This window comes from Schistocerca cancellata, chromosome 1 (genome assembly GCF_023864275.1).
Source record: "Schistocerca cancellata isolate TAMUIC-IGC-003103 chromosome 1, iqSchCanc2.1, whole genome shotgun sequence".
Taxonomy (NCBI): domain Eukaryota; kingdom Metazoa; phylum Arthropoda; class Insecta; order Orthoptera; family Acrididae; genus Schistocerca; species Schistocerca cancellata.
In genome coordinates, this window is record NC_064626.1 from 910,989,188 (window position 1) to 911,013,667 (window position 24,480).

Consider the following 24,480-nt stretch of genomic DNA (forward strand, 5'->3'; position numbering starts at 1 on the left):
TAAGTTTGAAAATAGCAACAGTCAAAACGGTTCCAGAGATTGTCCTTGCGGCAACTTTTCGATCGATTATTTCCTCTACCTGTTCCTCCTGATTACTTGTATTTATTAAGTCTGAAGTGACTAGTTTTTCCTTAAAGTCACGTTCTACGTTATCTACTCGTGTGTTAATGCCTGCAATTTGTGATTGGACTATAGGAATTAGTTTGTCCCGCTTCTACAAACTCTCTTGTAAGGTGTGCAACCTCTGCTTTACGGCATCGTATGTAACATTGACATATGCTTTGAAATGATCCTAACTTTTCGCCAAGATCAGTTTCTACATTGTTACATTTATCTTCAATTTCAAATTCTAGCTTTTTAGCCAAGTCCTGAAATTGCTCATTCTGTCTCCAGTCAAAGACAGTAAACAGTTGATTTACATGAATATTCAAAGAAGTCAAAATAATTCACTCTTTTAATCTAACTTCAGATTTTCTACCTTATTATTTAAAGAGTCGAATTCAGTCTTTAATAAAACTATATTTGCTGCTTGACTGTTCAAGGTTTCACTATGATTACGTAAAATTTCACTCTGAACATCTAATTTTTCACTTAGAGTGGCTGAATCAGCCTTCTGGTCATCTAACTTAGCATGTAATCTAGAATGTACTGAACCTATCTCTTTTCTTAAAGCAGCAATTTGAGCGTTTACAGTTGCTGAATCTGCTCGCTGGGCTTTAATTGAATTCACTAATTCAGACAAATCTGGCATTTCCCTAGTCACTTTACTAGCTGTGACTGATTCTGCGAGTTGCTGTTCTTGATCCGTATTCTTTTTATTGTTAGCTCCGGTGATCTGAGTATAATAACTATACTAACAGTTTATCATTCAACAGTTCCCTCAAATTTACCAAATAATTATTGTTTTTTGCTCACCTGGCATACAGTTCTAGCTGCGTTGGTGAGCGAATGTGTAATCAGCGCTGGTGGACAGCACTGGTGCTGGCGGCGCCAAATGTTGGTTTTAGCTTCGGCGGCGGTGAGCGGATGCAGAGTCAGCATCGGTGAGCAGCAGCTGGTGCAGTTGGCTTCAGTGGCTGGTTACTGTGCCGGTGTCAGTGTGATGTACTTGTATGAAGAAGGCTTACTCTCCACACCCAACCTTCTTAGTCGAAATGTTGAGGTCTTCTCTCTGGTTTTTTGCCACTATTACTTTCTCACGTCTTTTACTGTGTCGCACTCATAACTTTCTTCCATTGGTTTACTGGACTCAATACAGTTACTGGGAACAGTTTTCGTATCTTGTTAGTCCTGGCTGCTATGGAAACTCATAATATCTTCTTCCTGTTTCTGTCTTAAAATTCCCGTTTTCTGTGGGTCCTGTCACGGTTGCCACATTCTAGCGTTTTTCGGACGGCAAGAGACAGTGGGGTATTGGGTTGCAAGGTTCACACATCTCTCAAGTCAGTTAACTTGCACTTTGTGTATAACTGATCCTCTTCTCTGGGTAATCAGCTACGTCGATCTCCGAAAAGCTTCTTCTCTGACGACTATAGCTGGTTAAAGGAATTTATTAAACTACTTCTCTATCTTTGAAATAACTTGGTTATAATAGATGGAAACATTCCATGAAGGAAAAATATACCTAAAAACAAAGATGATGTGACTTACCAAATGAAAGTGCTGGCAGGTCGACAGACACACAAACGAACACAAACATACACACAAAATTCAAGCTTTCGCAACAAACTGTTGCCTCATCAGGAAAGAGGGAAGGAGAGGGAAAGACGAAAGGATGTGGGTTTTAAGGGAGAGGGTAAGGAGTCATTCCAGTCCCGGGAGCGGAAAGACTTACCTTATGGGGAAAAAAGGACGGGTATACACTCGCACACACACACATATCCATCCACACATATACAAACACAAGCAGACATATGTGTATGTGCAGATGGATATGTGTGTGTACGCAAGTGTATACCTGTCCTTTTTCCTCCTAAGGTAAGTCTTTCCGCTCCCGGGACTGGAATGACTCCTTACCCTCTCCCTTAAAACCCACATCCTTTCGTCTTTCCCTCTCCTTCCCTCTTTCCTGATGAGGCAACAGTTTGTTGCGAAAGCTTGAATTTTGTGTGTATGTTTGTGTTCGTTTGTGTGTCTGTCGACCTGCCAGCACTTTCATTTGGTAAGTCACATCATCTTTGTTTTTAGGTATATTTGAAATAACTTGGATACTCGTAGAATACTTTTCAGTTCAATCACTTCATATATTCAACTTCCACAGACAACAACTTCTGCAAGCTAACTTAGTCCTTAAACATTAGACTCATTTACACATGTTCACATATCACTGGTTCGATAACCAAATAACTTATCAAAATCATACATGTGTCTTGCTTCGTTCACACTAAGATATGAAGTAAGTTAAAAGTCTCTAGTCTCAAGCGAGTCCAATATGTTAATGTACATAGAAATCTATATTCAATTGTTCATTAATTTTTTTACAAACAAAACAGACACTAGAGAGCACAGAATACTAGATAAACTTTTCTTGTTCTTCTCTACTCGTACACAGAAACTCTGTGGATCATACAGCAGGTACCTGTCTGCCGCCGTTCGGCTGCCAGTTCCATCTTTTTCTCATAACTGTTTTTTAACTTGCACATAGAAATAAGCAATGTGCAGTAGGGAATATTTGTTTCTCCCACTCACCTCTAAAATATCGGTCGTTCGAAACAGTGGACGGCCAATTGGTTCTAGAATTAACTCTGAAATTCTCGAACCACTACAGTGTGTCATGGAATTTCTGTAAAACATTTAAGCGCATGTGTTAAGAAATCACTGGTAGCCACCTCTTTTGAAACAGATCATAGTTTTTCTTGCAAAGTAATCCATTAACTACGTTAAATTGTCCTTTCACATCCTCTGACCAATTTAAGCCAAGCAGAATTTGAGATATCTTGGTGTCCTTCTTCTGTTCAGCAGAGAGATCCTGGAGTGCAGTGAGACAGTCACTATCTTCATCAAAGTCTTGATGACCTTGCATAGGGTTTCTTGAGAGACAGTTGGCATCTTGTGGTTTTCTTCCAGTTTTGTACACTATGGTAATGTCATACTCTTGAAGACATAGTGCCCACCTTGCGAGTCGTCCTGTTGGAATCTTAAGACCTGTCAACTAACAAAGTGAATGATGGTTTGTAACAACTGTGAATGATCTTCCATAGAGATACTGTCGAAATTTGCACATGGCCCAGATCACAGCAAGACATTCTCTTTCTGTAGTTGAATGGTTTCTCTCGGCTTGTGTAAGTGTCCTAAAAGCATAGGCTATAACCTTCTCTTTTCCATCCGAAATTTGCACCAGAACAGCACCAATCCCATACCCCTGGCATCTATGTGTAGTTCTGTAGGTGCTCTCTCATACAGACCAAGTACAGTGTCAGTCGTCAGAGCTTTTTGCAGCACATCGAAAGAATCTTGTTGAGCACCACCCCAGATAAATTTAGCATCAGCTTTTAACAACTCTTGGCATGGCTTGGCTTTGATACAAAAGTCTTTGATAAAATGACGATAATAAGAACATAATCGAGAAAGCTTCTCACATCTCTTAATTCTTTTAGGAATAGGAAATTCCGTTTTTGCTCCAAAGATACACTTTCTTGGATTAAGTTTCAGTCCGCCTTGTTGGAGACACTTAAGAATGGCCCTCAGTCTTTTTATATGTTCATAAAATGTTTCTGACCTATAATGTCATCTAAATAACAAATACACATCATCCACTTCAGGTGCCTTATAAGATTATCCATCATCCGTTCAAAAGTTGCTGGTGCATTACACAAACCATACGGCATTACCTTAAACTCATACAGGCTCTCAGGGGTGATGAATGCAGTTTTCTCATGACCAGCCTCATCTACTTCGATTTGCTAGAATCTGAGTACATGTCCATGGTTGAGAAAACGTAGCCCCCTTCAGACAATCTAGTGTATCGTCAATTCGTGGAAGATGGTAAACGTCCTTTTTAGTTAACTTATTAAGCTCCCTGTAATCAACACAAAAGCGCCAACTGCCATCCTTCTTTCTGACGAGGACCACTTGTGATGACCATGGGCTCTGCGAAGGGTGAATGATGCCATTCTTCATCATTTTCTCTACCTTGTCGCGAATTAATCGACGTTCCATTGCTGACACACGGTATGCTCTCTGGCTTATTGGTTGATGGTCTCCAGTGCTTGTCTGGTGCTTCACCATCGATTTGTCTAATTTGCTCTTCAGCTGTGGATTGAAGCATTCAGAGAACTCTTGAAGAATGGCAAGTAGCTTCTGTTCTTTAATGAGATCTAGTGATAGTCGACCTAGATCTTGTGTTGTGGTGGTAGTGTTAATTTCACCCACAGACTCGGCATGGGAGGTTTCTATGATGCTAAGCTGTTCTTCACATAATGGCTCAGCGTTTGCTACGCACATGTGTCTTGGAAGGATCTGCGGTTCTCGGCGACAGTTAACTATCCACAATTCACTGAATCCATTCTTAAATGGGACAACAGAGGCTGGAATGACCAAGTTATTCTTCAGTGGTATGCTTCTCTTACATTCCACTACAAGATCCATGGGTTGATGCATGGCATGACATGTGATAGTTACCTTCCTAGCACTGACTGCAGGAATGATCACTTCATCCAGCACACATAGTCTCCACACACTCGGATGCGCATCTTCCTGTCCACAGTATCTCATCTCGTCTCGCATAATCTTCAAGCGACCACAATCTATAATTGCCTGAGAAGCTTTCAATAAGTCCCATCTGAGAATGACGTAATGACTACACTCTTGTAAGATGATGAATTCTAAGGGCTGTGATTGCCATTGCCACTTATACCCACACGAATGGTACGTCTTCCTGTAGGTTTTACATATTTCCCATTAGCCACCTTCGGCAGAGATGTGGTGTTGCTGAATACTGTTTTCTGCAACTGGTGACAGTACTTCTCTGAAATGACTGAATAGGATGCTCCAGAGTCCACAAGAGCTTGGGCTGGTTGGCCATCCATGAGGATATTGACGTAGTTTCCTATCATTTTCATAGTGATCTATGGCAGATGATTTTTCTCTTTGGTGGCCTCACATACAGGGAAGGTCACACCCTTTGGTTTTCCAGGTTGCAGCAGCTAGGTGATCGGCTGGAGCTTCTAAACGGTGATGGAGACCTTGATCAGCGTGTTGGGGAGCATCCTCTCCAGCAGCTAGCTTGCGGCAATGGTGACCTATGTCATCCTGCATCCCCATCTTCTTGTTCATCTTTGTCACCCCGGAGTTGGTGTCGGCTAAGATTGGTCTGCTATCTTCTGGTTCGGGCATCATCAAATATCCGCTGCCTTTCTCAACAATAGCAAACCGCATGTCCCAGTCGTCTACAGTGGAAACGTACTGGTTGGTTGTCCTGGGTCCTCCAGACATCGGTCTTCCTTGGTGCCCAAGAAGGTTCCTCATGCGGCATTGTAGGAATGTAACTTTGCCTGGGTCTCGACTTTTTCACCATTTAAAGGGAAATGAAGGACGAGAGATTGGGTTCAATGTCTGTTCCACTTCCTCCCTTATGACCTCTTGAAGTGTCTCGGTTTTTTGCTCGCCGTGCAATCCAAGAGCCTTCTGAACTTACTTTCTCACTATCTGACGAAGAACACTTGTGAAATCAGTTGCTTCCTCCATTACAGACATCGATTCGATGTTTGGAAGCCATTCAAACTTCTTGCATATAATTCTTTTTTGATGCATTGTCTCGATATACTGGCACCATTTTATGAAGTTGTCTGCTGTTGGAACCTCCTTCAGGATTAGGGCTTGATACATGTCCTCAGCAACACCCTTAATGAGATGTGCAACCTTATCTTCGCCCTTCATTCTAGGATCCACTATTTTACACAGCTCCAAGACTTCTTGAATGTAGGATGCTGTAGTTTCTTCTGGGCACTTTAATTTATCTTCACTTAATGAAGGTTTATTCAGCACTTGCACATACAAGAGCATGGAGCAAACTGCCTCTGGCCAGAACACATACAGTATATATACAGCTGCAGAACATTCCAGTAGAATGATTCTTGACATTTGTGGATCCTTTTAGAATATACTTGAACCGAATATAGAAATTAAAACTGTACATTCCAGGTGAGTTTTGAACTCACGACCCTCCATGCAGCAGTTAAATATCATAACCACTACAGCACAGTGCTACTCAGCTTCTTCTGCGACAATATCTACAAGCTGTCTCATATTCTATTGCTTTTATTAGTGAATGCAGTTGCTGTAGTCAGGCTAGTTAGGACAGTTAGGCATCAGACATTACAAAGTAACAAGTTGTAACTGGCAAACTTACTCCCAAGGTACATGTGCTGATAACTAAAGTTCTGACCATGAGCTTGCAATGTATGTCCTATCTATTCTTCCACGCTGTTGTGTGAGTCTGTCCCTTCCAAAATATTCTATTAATCTTCAAGAGGTTGTTATATATGAACACTTTCGCATGACACAATTAATTTTTTCCCACTTCAAATTCTTATAACAAGCCCCTACCTGTTCTGATTGCACTTACTCTACAATTGCAGCCACTTGTTTATCACAAGCTGGAACAAGTTTACCATTGCCATTTCATTTCTGTATGAAAGCCTTTCATTACATAAATACTCCCTCAGTATGAAATTAAAATCTGAACTTCAAAATCTCACATCGCTCACACACACACACACACAAACACACACCCACACACACACACACACACACACACACACACACACACACACACACACACCTTCTACTAGTGTTTTAACTGTGAAGTGACTTTCAATATGATCTTTTCACAAAATACTTCACTTTTTCCCCTGATGCACAGAGAATGAGCTCCCAGACCTGCCCTGTGGGCTTGCTCAGGCTCGACTGACTCATTCCTATGCACCAAATAATATTCAGGCATCAGCATGTTCTTTCTAGATCTATGGGCCATCTGCTTCAGTGACGCCGCTGTACTATAGCAAAGGAGCATGAGGATAGACTCTACCGTTCAAGTATATGATTAATATCTGTACCCTTACATTAGGTCCTAATTTTCTTCTAAAATAGGGAAATGCTCAAAGAACAGCTATTTAAGTTCTGTTTCTCTATTTCAGTAAGTATAGTTTGTACAATGTTTCAGTCTTGGTCCTCCGAATTGTGCTTTCTGTTGTCGCTGTACCATCAAATGACATTAATTCCCTTGAAATTTGGTCATGTTACACCATTTTATAGCCAGAATATGGTGCTGTAACCTCTAGAAAGTCACTTATATCTAAAGGGTAAATAATCTATTACATTTTACTATAGTCTAGGCCATTGGTTTCCAGCCTGGGGGTTATTACCCCCTGAGAGGTAAAATAAAACTAAACTGTTTCCAAAAGATCATTACTATTATCAAAATTTTGTAAGATTAATATTGATTATATATCATCATCATTGGGTTGTCTGCCTTGCAGCGGGTTTTGACTGCGTATCCCTCCATGCTTCTCTGTCTTTTGCATTCCTCTTCATTCTTTGGTACCCTGCTTGTGGCCTGCTGACATCATCCAGCATCTGGAACCTCCTTCTGCCCTTACCTCTCATTTCCAGAAAGAGACTGTCAATTGCCTCTACTAGAAGACAGTCTCTTTTTAGATATTAGCCTATCCAGTTTAGTTTCCTGTTCTTCACCATCAGCAGCATCCTCCGTTCTCTCCTCAGTACTTCTTCATTCCTGACTTTATTAGTCCAGCTGATCTTCCCCATTCTATGCCATATCCACATTTCACAAGCTTCAATTCTCTTCTCATCCTGCTTTCTCAGAGTCCTCGTTTCTGCTCCATATAAGGTCACACTCCATATTAAGCACTTAACCAGTCACTTCTTTAATTCCTTGTTTAAACAACTAATTAGGAGTCTTCTCTGCTTTTGAAATGCCTCTTTTACCAGAGCCATTCTCACTTTGATATCTTGTTGGCAATCCATGTCTTCTTTAATCCAACTTCCCAAGTACTTGAATGCTTGTATCTGTTCTATGATTTCTGACCGTAACTTAATTTTCACTTTTCTTTTCTTTAGCTCTATGACCATGCTTTTGGTTTTATTTTTATTAATTTTCATACCATATGCTGCACAGGCTTCATTCAGATCATTTAGCATTTGAGTCAGTGTCTCGTGATTTTCTGTGAGGATCGCCATGTCATCTGCAAATCTTATACATTCAATTTTCTGTCCACTTATCCTGACGCCTCTTGTCCCATCCAAACAGCTTTCCAGTACTTCCTCCAGATAGATGTTAAATAGGATCGGTGAGAGACAACAGCCCTGTCTAACACCTCTCCCAATCTTGCTGTCTTCAGAGATGCCGTTACCTATTTGTACCCGAGCTTTCTCATTCAGGTAAAGATTTGTGATGAATCTTCTCTCCTTCCACTTTACTCCATTATTTTTCAAGATATCCCACTGCCCCCTGATAAAGGCCTTTTCGAGGTCTATGAAGACAGCATAGACTTCTTTGCCCTTCTCTATGCATCTTTTGCCTATGGTTCTTAGAAGTCCAATGGCATCTTGTGTTTCCTTTCTTCCTATGAAACCATATTGTTCCTCTTCAAGTGTTTCTTCCAGCATTCCATATAGCCTCCTATTCAGAATTCGAAAAACTACTTTTGCTGCCTGCGATATTAGACTGATTGTCCTGTGGTCTTCACACTTTTTGGGATTAGTAGTCTTTGGGGTTGGGACTATTATACTTATGAGAAACTCTTTTGGTCATTCCCCTTTGTCATAGATTTAGTTGCAAAGAGAGGTCAACTCATTTTCGCCTGTTTCTTTTAAACTCTTTAAGATTTATTTCAGAATGTCATCTGTACCACACACTTTGTTGTTTTTAAATTCTCCCAATGCCTTATTTACCCCTGAACCTAGGATAAAATCTTCATTTACTGATTCTTCCTTCTCAATCTGCAGATCGGAAGGTCTTCGATCCGCTTCATAGAGAGTTTCAGTATATTCTTTCCATCTATTCTGAACAGTGTGTGGGTCACTTAAAAGAGTTACATCTTTCTCTTCTATCTCCATATTTGTTTTGTTCTTCCTTCACTGAAATGCTATTTCCTTGGCTACTTGATACATATTTTCATACTTGCCCTCTTTCTCCAGTGCCTCAATTTCTGGCCAGATTTCTCTCATCCATTTTTCCCTGGCCTGATCATTTACTTTTCTCAGATCATTGATCAGTCTTCTGTATCGCCCTTTTCCTTCATCAGTTTGTACATTCTTCCATTTCCTCCTTTCTGCTATCTTCAAGATCATCTCATCGGTAACCCACAGTTTCCTTTTCTACTTGCACTTCACCAGACCAACAACATCTCTACTGATTGCTTTCAGGGTGTCTCTGAACTGTTTCTACTGTTCTTTTATACCTTGTGTCTTTTCTCTAATTTTCCACTTCTCTCAAAACTCTTCTTCAAGCTTTTTGGTTATTCCTTCTTCCTTTAGAACATCCAAGTTAAATTTCTCTCTCACTTTACCTACCAACATTCTTTTCAATCTAACCTCCACATCTGCTACAACCAAGTTGTGGTCAGAGTTAATATCTGCTCCTGGATAAGCCTTGGAATTTGTCATGCATGTTCGGAATCTACTCTGTATTAGTATGTAATCGATCTGGTATCTGCTATTGTGTATATTCGATGTCCATGTGTACCTACTTCTTTTGTGATGTTTAAAAAGCATGTTTCCAACTACCAGTGAGCTTTCCTTACGAAATCTGACCATTCTCGCACCTCCTTCATTTCTCTTACCCAATCCAAACTTTCCAACCACATCTCCATCTTTCCCTTTGCCAACAACCGCATTCCAATCTCCCATTACGTGATGCATGCCTTTTTTCTTCTCTCTCTCCACCAGTAATACAGTTCTGCTGTAGCACTATTCAATCTCATTGTTGCTGTGTTGGCTGGTTGGTATATAGACCTGTATCAGAACTACATCTTTCTTGTGACGTTTCAACCTCAGCATCATCAATCTGCTATTTATGTATTCCACCTTCGGTATCATGGTTTTTATCTTCTTCTTTACCATTATAGCTACTCTATTCATTCCGTTTTTTCCTAGCCTAAATAAAATAGTTTGTAGCCATCACTCTGTCACACAGCATTGCTTCCCCATCTCACCTCGCACATTCCCAGAATATCTATATTGTTGTGCTCCATCTCTTTTTTTGCATTTTCCAATGTGCCACATTGTACAAGGGTGCGAATATTCCGTGTACCATTCCTTAGCTTTTCCTCTTTCCTTTTCTTTTTCTTTATGTTTACACTTTCAGTTAGCCTCGATGTACTCCCTTCCCGGGGATCTGATTGAGGGGAATCATAATTTTGCACATAGAGGGCTATGTCAAGAGCGCCTTGAGAACAGTAATGTGAGAGCTTCCTGTTGCTTTCCACATATGATACCAGCCACCCACTCTGGGTCAGATGCTGTTTGCAGTTGCTCACTGCAGCTGCCTGTTGGTCCCCAGGAGGTATTTGATTTCCCTCTTACCACCCATGTCTGGGAGGTGTTCCCCAATCCACCAGCTCGGGACGTGCTCTCTAGGGGTTTCAGGCTCCCCTGAGGGAGTTATCAATAATTACTTTTCCTCAATTAGGAGCATAAATGCAAGGGAGGTTACAGGTTCCTCACATAGCCCACTCATTACACATATGTTGTGCTTTGTCCCATATATTGCTGATGACGAAAGTGAGACATATGTATAATAAATACTAAATATCTCAAGAAAACTTCTTCTTCAAGCTGTAGATACCACTTGCAGTAGTCCAGAAATTAGTTCATCACTTGTTTCGAAACAGATAAATGAATTAATTGACAACATGACACGGCAGTAACTACAAGGGCTACTATTGTACTGTACACAGTATTATTAGTACTATCATTATTATTGTTAGTATTACTATTAGTGCCGGCCGTGGTGGCCAAGCGGTTAAAGGTGCTACAGTCTGGAACCGCGCGACCGCTACGGTCGCAGGTTCGAATCCTGCCTCGGGCATGGATGTGTGTGATGTCCTTAGGTTAGTTAGGTTTAATTAGTTCTAAGTTCTAGGCGACTGATGACCTTAGAAGTTAAGTCGCATAGTGCTCAGAGCCATTACTATTAGTGGCAGTTTCTGCCATTTCAGAATTAAGGAGAGCAGCAAACAAGTGATTTATGAACAGTAAGTATAGTGCACACATTTTAACTTGGTTGATTTTAAATGGGGTTGCAGAGTGCAGGTGAAGCAAGTGCCGCAGTGGGAGGAGTAACACAGGGAAAGTACGTTTTGTAACAAGTATCTACCCTCACTGTGGATAGTTCGATAGTTAGCTTTCTTATCTGAGGAGGAGTTGTGAGTAGCACTTGCAGTACACCACTAATTCCTTCATCATTCATTCTAAAACAAACAAACAAACACACACACACACACACACACACACACACACACACACACTAAATATCATTCACCTTTCATTAGTTTTCCAAGAAAAGTCTTTCGTTCTACTGTTTAGTTAGGTACTAAAGTTGGTGATGGTGTGTGTGTGTGTGTGTGTTTGTGTGTGTGTGTGTGTGTGTGTGTGTGTGTGTGTGTGTGGATGGGGCGGGTGGAGGGGGGGTGTTACTAGCTAATGTCTAATTGTATTCATGGGTAATGGTCTAAGAAAGGTTGGGAACAGCCAGTGATGGCCGAAATCTACATTTCTTTGAAAAACTTTTAAAATATTGAACGTAATGTTACAATAATTTCCATGCCATGTTTTTCTGCTGAAATACATGTACTATTAAAATTTCAGCATTTTTGCCTCAAATTTCAGTGGATGTAAGATTTCTGTAAAACACCAATCACTTGTAAAATGTTTAAGGTAACTCCACAGAGACATCCACACATGTGTACTTATTTCAAAACATTTATGCTAGTAAAAGTTGAAACATGTATCTTCGAATTTCAGTGGATTAAAAAATTTTGCAAGACATCTGTTTCTGTGTAAACTGTTGGCCAAATCTTGTTCAGACTCCAAGATTAACTATGTATACATTTTTCTAAACCAATTTTGTAGCAAATTCCATGGTATCAAAGTACAAAAATTTTTTGTATGCTTTTGCACAATATTATGGAGGCATGCCTGGGATGACAGTTTGCGATCTTGGCTTAAAAGTCTAGAATGAGAGGAGGGAGGAGAGGGAGGAGGGAGAAGGGTGTGGGAGGGTGTGGGAGGGGGAGGAAGGGGGTCGGGGGAAAGTCCCGCCCTTTGGCTCCCGATGTTAACTCTCACCTTCTGCAAGCTATCAAGTGCACTTGCTTCTTCACATCTCACCCTATTCGCTTTTGTGACAAAAATTTGGAACAAATTAAATATTTCCTTTTGAAAGCAAATATACCAAAGGAACTTAAATTCATTGAAATTATGATTTTGAAATGGTCTTCTTTTCTTCTAATCAAAAACTTTTAGAGAACATTTAACTAAAGATTTGCCTTATTTCTGTAATCTTTCAAACATGTAATATTGAAATTAAAATTTCAAATAAAAAATATTTCAGAAGAATTATGAAATTTCAAAATTTTAGAAACTTGATACGCACAAAACATTTACACAATATACTGTAACAGAAGAAATTTTTTAAATAATTTTTCACAGGAGATGACACAGATTGGTACTTATTTCTCATATTTTAGGCATTCTTTTTTGCAGTCAGTCAGTCAGTCCACTCACTTATCGTGACAGTGTGTACTTGCTTTGTGTAGCATTGTCGTAACCACTGAGGGGGGTGTCCTTACAGACACACTTGTAGTTATACGAGCAAAAGGGAGGAGTTGCTGGGGTTGGTGTGCTCAACATCAGCTGGTCTGGGAGGGCTAATGGATTGACATGGCTTCAGACATTTCTTTAGTGAACAGTGCTCAGGCCGCATGTACATATGGACTCCCAAGTTTGTACCAAGAATAATACCATCTAAGTATTTACTCATGTTATTTGTAGTGAGAGAAATAAACAAACAACCTCCCTATTATTACACTATTTACACTTAACTGAACATGAAGAACATAACTAACACGAAAGAAGCTAGCAGTATGAATTTTTCTGGAAAGAATTATTCAGCTTTCAAAATTTTCTCAGTTTTGTCAAAAATCCTGTATGAGATTAGATATTAGTCATTCTTTTCATTATTAATTCATGATGCTTGTATTCATTGCTTTACAAAACTAAATAGCTAGCTGTCAGGAACTTTGCCCTTTATAATAAGTCAATGACTACATTATTTTCACACAGAAGTATATGATTCAGAAGTATTAGTCGAGTTCCACTCTTAAGATGTACTTATTATGAGATATTTTCTTACCACTGGTTTTTCTCCTCTCTCGTTGCATCAATACAGGTAATTTTTATCAACACATTGGTTAGTTTGCATTTCATTATTTACATATTATTTAAATAAGGTGTGTTCTCGACATTACACTTAGGAGTGGCTTTATGTATTTATTTTATTTCCTCTGCTGTTGTTCAGTACACAGATTAGTTATTCACAAGTACTATCTCCTAGCAATGGTTATGTTGCTTGCTTGCATTACTGCTTTCAAGAAGCAGTCAAATAAGTTCTCCATGTATGGTCTGCATATGCTGAAACACTAGTTTGTAATTTTTGACGTGTCTCCTGTACCATAATCACATGATTTGTAAGTGTATGTTATGAGACTAATAAATCACAATTCACATCATTCTGACCACATCTATCTCTGTGCCAGTCATTTATGAACCTAGTCAACCTTTTGCACTACTGCAATGGTGTGCATTTTCCAGACACATAGCCGAGAAGTGAGTGAATTATACACAATACTTCCCTCTACTACCATAAATCTGTTTCTCCTCATTATACACACTGCATTTCAGCTCATTTTACAACATTTTATGTTCTTAATATTTAGTATTGTGCCATATTTCATCATTATACTGATTGTATTTCAACAATTACTGGCTGTATTACACACCACCACTTCCCCAGATCTTGTAAATAATATGTAATAAACATGTTTAATGGCATCTTATACTGCATATGCAGACAATATTCACAAAAATTCTTATGAATAATAGAGAGCTCATTACTTACTGCTTGATTAGGCATTTTGTAGATTCCTTTTAAGCAAGACTTTCAGAGTAATAGTTTTTTCTTTTATGTAATGTTCATAGCTACAAGTTATCCCATTCTTTTCATACTCCTATTTTGAAAATAGTAGGGGGAGCTTTTACAGCATGTCATCATGTCCTATCTAATGCTCTCTTTTTTGTATTTGCACCTGAATGCGATTTGTTCTCGACTAATGAGATACTGTATAAAAGAGGATAGTCAGTCAACTTAGTAATTATTTTATGTGGTTCCTGGTTACACATTAGTTCACATGGTGTAAATCCTGTTGCATCATGCTTAAGATTGTTTATAATTTCCTCAAAGTACTCTATACAACCAGTCGTGGACTGTTTTCTCACACAGAAAATCCAACAAAATCTATTCCGTACCTGCATAATCATTTAGCTTATATCTCATTCATGAAAGTATGCCCAAATCCTAAAGTGTCGTATTCCCATGTTTTATAAACATTTCTTAACTCGTCAGAAATGGCGTGTGCACCTCCTACAGATCCTATAGAATCTACATTTACATTTAGATCTGTACTCTGCAAATGGCTCATTACAGTGTATGGTGGAGGGTACCACTGACACTTCCCCCCCTTTGCCTGTTCCATTGCTATTGTTCATTGTTGCAATTCATTAGGTATTGCTACTCTGTTACCCATCGAGGTGTTGCAACATAGTATACCATATTCTGTAACAAAATCAGATAGTGATGCATACCAGTGGCATTCTACCTCTATCTCTTGTGATTCTTTCAGTTCTTCTATGAAAACATAATCTGTTTGTGCAACTCTTCACCTTTCTGCGTAAGCTGTTGGCATTGCTGTGCAGGCCGTCAGACTTATGCCGAACTGTGTAATCATATCCTGACAATTTTTATGCCCATCTAGTGACGCAACTACAAGGGTCTTTTAAACTTAATGTCCATACCAAAGCAGCATGGTCTGTAACCACAGTAAACTGATGTCCATACAAGTAACTCTTAAAGTAATTTGATCCTAACATGAGAGCTAGCAACTCCTTCTCGATAGTACTGTAATTAATCTCTGCTGAATTCATTTCTCTGGAGGTGTAACCAATTGATCTTTCCTCACCATTATGCTGCTGACTTAAAACAGCTCTGACAGCGTACTCTGATATGTCAGTTGGAAGAATAACAGAGTTTTGAAAATCTGGATATATTAGTAAAGGTCAACTAGTCAAAATTTTTGTAATTTTCCTCATTGCTGCTTTACACTCATCTGTCCTTTCAAATACTGCATCTTTCTTTAGTAATTTTGTTAAAGGCTTTGCTATTGTAGCATAATCATGCACGAAACACCTATAATAGTTGGCTAAACTTAGGAAAGATTGTAATTCTTTACCTTTCTTGGGTCTGGAAAATTGTCTACTGATTCAGTTAGCTTAGGATCTGACTTAACTCCATCAGAATTATGGATGTGCCCAGGTACTGAACTTGTGATAGTGCAAAGGAACATTTTTCTAGTTTTAATCTCAGGTGTGCACTTTGCAACCTAGACAGTGCATTTCTTAATCTTTCAGCATGTTCTCCCATTGTTTTTGCAAAAATTATGATGTTGTCGGGATACACAAGACACGTAGTAGGCTTTAAACCTTTCAGTAACAAGTCGGCAATTCTTTGAAAAGTGGCAGGCGCATTTCTTAGACCAAAAGGCATCCGTAAGAATTCATACAATCCGATGGGACCACAGAAGCAGTTTTAGGCCTATTTTGTGGTGCGTTGGAATCTGATGATATCCAGAACGCATGTGGTAAAGTACTTGCAACTTCCTAACCTGTCTAAAGTCTTGTCGATACGTTTCAGTGTGTCAGGTGTAGTATCCTTGTTTACTGCTCTCATTTTGACACACAGACGGTAGGTTTTCTCCCTATTGATTGATTTTTTTGGCATGACTATCCCAAGGACTTGCAGAGGGTTGAATTATCACTGCAGCCAATTGCTACCGAATCATATCTTCAACAATATATTGTAACTGATGGGGTAAACTGTACGGCTTCTGCGCTATTGGTCTAGTGTCTCCTGTGGGAATTTTGTGTCGTATGAGATCAGTTGCTGATAAGTATTGCCTTTCCTCGAATAACCATGCATATTCCTTGAAAACTGGATACTAAAGATTTTGCTCTGACTCAGGCAAATGTGTCAACTTTTCTTTCAACTGATTCTTTATCAAAGGTGCTAATGCACAAACTTTCCTCTCAGGTAACTACTTATGTCTTTTCTCGTGACGCTGTTCCTGGTTCAAAACTTCTATCTTCATAACCGATCACAATAATAGCTAACACCTACGCATGTTGGAGTAGTGCTCTGCTAGCCCCTTTGCCAAGAATTCAAAAGTGGGTGCTTTCTGCAATGCATCTAATGATTCAACATAAGTTCGCACATTGCCTTAAAGCTTCAGCTTGGTGTCATTTAACAAAAATGGTCTGGCCATGTGCATGTCCCATGTCCCTGACATTTTGCAAAAATGTTGTTACATTTTTGCCTGGCTTTCAAGCAAAAGAAGGTACAAAACTTACAACTGGAATCGTACTGACAATATCTGGTACTAATTTTTCTGTTTCAACTTTAGGGGCTCTTGAATTGCCCACAGTTGCTGCATTTTCAGCAGCTCTGGCTTCACATTTGTGAGTTATCACATTAAGCCATCCCTGTAGCTCTATTTTTTCAAGTGACAGGGTGTTTTATCTGCTGTTGCAGTAATGTAATGTGATCACTCTGATTCAGGGCCGCAGTTGCATCATCGGGAACCAATTTGGTTGTCTCCACTGGTTAGTGAGGACGCAATAGAGGCTTGGTTACAAAACTGGAACTGAGACTGAACAGATGTCCACAAAGAAAAGGTCTTGCTCAATTCTAAGCAGTGGAAAGATCCCTAGGCAGAAGTTTACTGGAGTCATTAACTAACAGAATGCATTGCAGCGACACTTACATCACTTAGCGGCGGATGTGGTTGCGCATGGAGGTGGTGGCAGTGTCGGCATCTGCATTGTGGGTGGTGAAGGCGGCGGCGGCGGTCCCAGGGGTGGTGGCGAGAGGCTGCTGCTCTGTTACAGCACACAGTGGTGGTGCACAATGCGGCATGACCTAAAGTGACTCTTCCGTTGCTAGTGGCTTGCCTCGGTGTGGGATGCGATGTTGTGGCCTGTGGCCATATAATGTGCTCGCATGCTTAATTGAACCTTCACGGCCTAACATGCAGGAACATCTAGAGCAAACAGCAAAGTGGCCCATGGTAGCAAACCACTAGGCATCGATATGGTTGCCAGCCCATAGGATTGGCAGCAAAATATTGATTTGGATTGAATAGTGGGAAAGATCCAACTTTCAGACACCAGTTTGTACATGATAGGATGGTAGCAGATGGGCATCCAGGGTGTTTTTCCCACATGTAAAATGATACCTCATGTGATGGCATGCGGTACTCCGATTGGTGGGTTTGTGGCAAAAAGTTGGCGTCTCTCACTCAGCAATACCTTGGTGTTGTCCCTAGCTCAGCATAATAGTGTGGGAGCCAGTCACAAGTACCGCGGAGCAGTTAAAATGTTGGAAGTAGAATACAATATAACTTTTTACCAATTTTTCCTGCTACCATATACACTAGGCCATTTATATACATTGTGTGAAGTACTGGTCCTGTAACACTCACTTGGGGTATGCCAGAAGTTACTTTTACATCTGAAGACTTTCCTCCGTTGAGACTCACTTGCTGTGTTCTGTTTCTGAGCAACTCTTCAGTTCATTCACACAATATCATACCCCGTAAGCTTGTAATTTGTTCGTTAGATGGCAGTACAGAACTGTATGATTGCCTTCCAGAAATCAAGCACACGACATCTATCCAGGCACCTGTATCTACCGTTTTCTGGGTATCATGGATGAACAGAGTTAGCTGGGTTTCATGCGGTTGCTCTCGGAACCCATATAGATTCCTACAGAGGAGATTTTCGATCTCCAGAAATGTCATAAAATGTGAGCATAAACATGTTCCAAAATTTTGCAACTGGCTGATGTCAGATAAGCCTATAGTTTTGTTTGATGACCCTCCTTGAAAGCAGGAATGGCTGTGCTTTTTTGCAATCAGTAGGAATGCTTTGCTCCATCAGAAATATGTGTTACACTGCTGCTAGAAGAAGGGCAAGTAATTTTGCATACTCTATGTAGAATTGGGCTAATTATTTTTAATTTTATTTTCCCTGAAGTAGTTGAATTGTTGTGAATTATTCTGAATTGTTGTTAATTATTCTAGTCGCTGGTGATCTTGATTTATGGCAGAAAAATGCAGTCCGTTTTTTCATTGTATCTTTTACTGACTCAATTTTCTGCTACACTTCTCCATCTGGCATCAAGCTCTTTTGTCCATTTATTCAGTGTTTTTTGTTGATCATTATTATCCAGATGATTCCTCTGTTTGCTCGCTTTATTTTGTTGTCAATTTGGTGTTCAACTTTATATATAAAAAGAAGAAGAGCTGGCGTAGTAAATGTGATATAAGGATAAGTCACACATGTTGGTAATTCCTGATGACATAGTTTAAGTAATTAGAAGATCTTGATGACATTACAAAACATAGGAATATAATTCCTTTAATCTAAATGTGCAGAACTCTTGCTGATAAATAATTCTTATATTCTTGGCCACTATTTTTAGTTTTTCTGAAAATCATTATAGTGAGCTCTTGATTTTTTACAAACAGTTCTGATGACTTATGCCTTGACATTTTATTGTTGTTTTTTGTGACATGTTACGAATAAATAACAATTAGACATTTTCCAAAATGTTTCAGATTGAAGACAGTGAAGCTGATAGTGATACTGACATGGGACCTCCAGAGGTACCCCTCCCTTGCAGTGGTAATGATTTGGGCTATATCCTTGTGTTGCTTTCAAGAGTTTCACATATGGACTCACTGTCTGAAGGACAGGCATTAGCACCTACTCTTGAAACACTGATAGATTACATTGTGCAGATGGAGACAGCACAGCATTGTGCTTCCAAGATTCTGGCTCGTATAATAAGGTGAGATGACAGTTATAATACATTCATTAAAAATATGTCACAGGATTTAATACTCAAATATATATCACACCTTTAGATTGAGTTTTTATTTGTTATCAAATATAAAATCCATTATCAAATATAAAACTTTCTATTTAGCTTCCATGTTAGTAGTTGTCACAAAATAACAATGAATTTCTGAAGTAAATTCACAAAGGTACCATATCCATTTAATCAGTTTAATAACTAGGGCTTTTGTAGGGCTGGTATGGGTTTGGTAGGTGTATGGCAAGGTATTAAGCATTCTTGCAACCTGTAAAAGTTTTTTAAAATTGAAATTGCTTCTGGAAGAATATTGTGGAAGAACATATCTACGTATTTCTGCGTAGAATACAAACAATGGAAGAAGTAAAGGTAATCACATGCCTTGCAGCTGAGACATAGTGTTTGACACTATACGCACAAGACAGATATTGTTGCTAAACTTTTGTACAATGTTCTCCCTCTGAACTTACTAACACCCACACACACACACACACACACACACACACACACACACACACAGTTTTTCGTGATTGAGGACATGATGTGATCATTGTTATTATAATCAAATAAACACTGCATTGTTGATGTTGATAATGGTTTTCATAAGTTTAGCAAATCACCTTTAGGTGCATACTGAGAAAAGCAGAAAAGGGAATTATAATACAAAAAATTATAGCAGCCATGCATAGTGCTGCAAGGCACAGTTTGTCCAAAAACATGAAGATGATAAACTACAGAAAATGTACAAATGATGCTGTAAGGAAAGTTATCAGTCACATGACTTGTGACTATGAAAAAGTTTTTCAAACATTAAGAATAAAATAAGAAAACAAACAAAAAAATTAAAAGTTTCTGTCACTTTTGTAATTTTATAGTTTCTCAATCAAAGTCTCCTTTTGATGCAACCAAGAGTCTATTGGGTTAACAAATATAAATATGAATTTTGACATGTTGTAAGTAAAAATATACACATGTAAAGTAGCAGCTTGAGAAGACTGTTGTACAACCTTTTTTTTTTTTAACATGAAACAGAATGTGCTAAATTAATGAAGTCAGTCAATCTGCATTACACAACTCCCTGTGTTGAAACTTCACTTACAACAGTTGTTTATTTTGACAATTTATCATGCTTTGTAAGATAGACTAATGAAAAATGTTAGCTTTTAGGAATTAATGTTAGATATTAACAGTGAAGCTTCAAAACAATGACACTGTGTGGAAACGGAGAAAGTAGCTGCAAAAGTATGCCACATGCATTAGGGACTGCTGACAGCCGCACAAGTGTGTTTATGTGTGCTGCTGCATACAGCTGTCTGTAAAAACCATCATGTGTCTATAGCAAACTTACATAATGAACAAATTACCCTGATGATTGTGGAATAATGAAGCTATCGGGCATCAGAGATTACCATCGTAAATGTTGAAGTAAGTGTCGTGATGCAATTCATTTTGGGTGTTCATAATCTTGTCAGACTCTTCTGTTTCGGCCATATAAATTTCTAATTCCTCCAGCACATTGCGATATTGCCATGTTGGTTTTATACAATATCTCCATATTACTGTTCAATGTTTGTGATTCTATGCTTATGTGCTGACAAATGTGCTCCTACTGCAATTTTATTTTGCATATTTAATTAAAATGACTTTGAAATGTTCAGCCTGCCTGCCTAATGTATTGTTTCTATTGGTTTTAATTGCCATGTCATCAACTAATGTCTGCCTGATGATTTTTGGACACTGCCATCATGAATAAATGATCAAAATTTTGTATGATAGAATGAATGTTCATCTTCCTCAGGTGCTACTTGAGGCTACCTCTTGAGTGGAATGGGACCAGTATTTATACATGCAGCCTTCCCCCTCCATAGTCAGTTCCGGGCATTCCCTTTGCGGCTTGTGTCCACTGGATGCGCTCTTAGGCATTCCACTTTCGGTCTGGTGTGCCTGCCGGTGCGCTGGCATACTGTTTCTGGTTCAGTGCAGTTCTGAGTGTTCCATCTGTGGCTGCACCCACTGGATGTGTTTCTAGGCATTCTGTTTTCGGCCTGGTCTGCCTGTCAATGTGCTGTCATTCTGTTTTTGGTTAGATGCTGTTCTAGGTGTTCCTTCTGCAGTATGCACCCAATTGATCTAATCTTAGGTGCTCCATCTTCAGTCTGTTGTGCCTGGTGCTCTGTCTGGGGTTACTACCATGTCCACACGTTCAGTTCTTGTTTCTGTGGAGTGCTTCTGCTGCCCCCCGTATTGTTTTGAGCAATTTCAGTGCAGGGTCCCAGACTGTACTGAGTTGGTACCCAGTGTCATAGTTAATGAGGTTTTGCATTGCCTTTATCTATTGATTCTCTTGTAACTCCGTCAGCATCTCTGAGGGCCTGTGCTGGAAGCCTCATTTCATCATAAGTCATGGAATGTTTGCATTCCAGACAGTGTTCAGCAATGGTGATTTAGTTCCTGTCTTAGTTGGATGTGCCTCCAGTGTTCTTTACATCTTATGTCAACTGTTCTGGTTGTTTGACCAGTGTATGACATTTCACATTTGAAAGGTATATGAAAATTGCCGCTTGTCTTAGTCCCAAGTCACCTTTCACATTCTCCAATAGTCCCCTAATCAACTACATATCATAGAATCTATTACTATGATCAGTTTTGATGTGGTATCCCTGTTCACTAAGGTGCCACTGAATACTCACTGGGACTGATTGCTGAGAAATTTGATGACACGCTGTTGGACCTGTTTAGGCATATACTGACTTCCACTTATTTTCTGTGCGGGAGTCAATATTACAAGCAAACAGAAGCTGTAGCCATGGGCAGCCCTCTGTCTTCAGTGTTTGCCAATATATTTATGGAGAGATTTGAAGAGGTAGAATAAGAGATAGTTAAATATAAACCCACATGCTTCTTCACATGTGAGGATGATACATTTGTGATCTGGCCACATGGTAGGGAGAGGCCTGATGTGTTTATTGAACATTTGAACTCATGCCACCCAAGTATTAAGTTCACCATGAAACTGGAAAGGATGGCCAGCTGCCATTTTTGTATATGCTTATCAAAAGGAGAACAATTGGGTCATTTGGCCACAGTTTGTATTGCAAACCCACACACAGAAGAATGGAGTTCTGAAGACGTTGATCCACAGGGCACGCAACTTGTCAGACCCAGAGAGTTTTAGCAGCAGAAACAGAGCACCTGTGGTCAGTATTCTGCTGTAATGGATACACCACCAAAGAGATCCAGAAGACACTCTGAAACATGACCCAAAAGGTGATTAAAAGCAAAGATTGTGGCATATCTGCCCTATGTTGGATCTACTTCCACCAAAACCAATGGGATTCTCTGGAATCACAACTTCAGGTGTGTATTCTGACCACTTAGCAAGATTAGGGGACTATTGGACAATGTAAATGATGACCCGGGACTAGGAAAACCAAGAATTTATCATATAGCTTGCCTATGTGGCATGTCATACTTTGGCCAAATAACCAGGACAGTGAACATCAGATGCAAAGAACATAAAAGACACACCCAACTAAGACAGGCAACTAAATCAGCTATTGCTGAGCAGTTTCTGTAACTCAATCATTTCATGAATTATGATGAAACGAGGCTTCTGGCACAGCCCCCCAGACACTTGGACAGTGTTGTGAGAATCAGTAGAGATACAGGTGATGAAAATCTCACAAACTGTGACACTGGGCATCAAGTCAGTAGAGTCTGGGATCCTGCACTGGGATTGCTGAAAATGCAATGAGGCTAACAGAAGCATTCCACAGAAATGAAAAGTGAAAGGGTGGATATGGGAAACAAACCCCCAGATGGAGCTCCAGGAACTTTGGACCAAAGATGGAATGCCAGATATTGCGTTCGGCTGGTGCAGATCATGGAGGGAACACCTTGAACTGCCCCTAACTGAAAATGGAATGCCAGCATGTGACGGGTGCACTGAAATGAAAACGAAAAGCCTAAGAACATGTCCAGTGGGTGTGGACTGCAGATGGAACACCTAGAGTCACACTGGACTGAAAACAGAATGTCCTCTTGCCAGCAGGTACACTGAACTGAAGGGGGAATGCCAAGACTGCATCCAGTGGGTGTGGACCTCAGAGAGAATGCCTGGGAGTGACAATGGAGGGGGAAGTCCACTGGTATAAATACTGCACCCTTTCCACTCAAGGGGTAGTCTCAGATAGCACTAATGAAGATACTGAGTGAAGTCATCAAAATACTGTGCAAGAATGACGCTGATATGCGGCAGAATACTGGACACCACAAAGATGTCAAAGTCTCTCATACTCATTCAACTTGTTCTTCACTCTTGGTTGTCCCATACTCTTCCCTATGCATAGACAGTTGATGTCTTCAAACTGGTGATACCATCTACAGATGTTATCATCAGTGAGAGGATTACAATGGAACTTAATATGGAACTCATGTTTCATTGTAACAATACATTCAGTCCTTGCAAAGTATAAGACACAAAAAGCTTTCTGTTCACTATTCACCATCTTTCTTACTAGCAATTTTTGACTGAAGACACAGAAAACAGTGGCACACCTGTGCGCACAGGTATATCAATAAAACTGTATGAGTTGTTCTTTATTTTGCTGTATTATAATTGTAAGTTGAATGTAATGAATGCTACAAAGCATTACCAAGTATATGAGATTTCTGAAGATCCTTTCTAATATTTTTTTCGTGGATGAGGACAGCTACCTAAGATCATGCTGAAAAGTATATACTTTTGTAGAGCACTCAGCCATTTTTTTTTTCTTGAGCTAAATAACTATAGCTTCTGTTTGTGATGAATGACATTACCAGTTGCTTATCCAGTAAACTGACTGTCAACTTTTGTGTCTATCTCTGGTTAACTTGATGATCATTTTATTCTAATAGTATCATGATAATTGAGTCTAGTTGTTTTGAGAATATTATCAAAGGAATGAGGTGTTCTTGCCATCACTATTTATTAATAAAGGGCTACTATAAATGATTAATTCATTTTCAGAGTTCTATATTGTCCAAGTATTAGATGTACAGATATGATCACTGCGTGAACAGAACCATAAACACACAACAATTTGCATTGTGTCCATCAGTTAGTGTTACAAGTGCAGTGCCTTGACAGAATGGTGACAAAGCAAGAAAAGATTTTGTGTTTGTTGGAATATGCGAGAAGTTTATCTGTTACAAAATATTTAGCTGGAAAGGTTAATTGCCACAATGTGAGATTGTGGGGCACTGAAGATCCGTAT

General features: G+C 39.5%; 1 protein-coding gene across 2 annotated transcripts in view; it reads left to right on the forward strand.

Annotated features, from left to right (window-relative positions):
- Positions 1-24,480, forward strand: part of LOC126191186 (armadillo repeat-containing protein 5-like) — a 215,914-nt gene that overhangs the window by 93,742 nt on the left and 97,692 nt on the right. For both annotated transcript variants that reach the window (XM_049931967.1, XM_049931977.1), the window contains one exon: positions 18,969-19,201. In XM_049931967.1, coding sequence (XP_049787924.1) covers positions 18,969-19,201 — 233 coding nt within the window. The remainder of the gene's footprint in view (positions 1-18,968; positions 19,202-24,480) is intronic.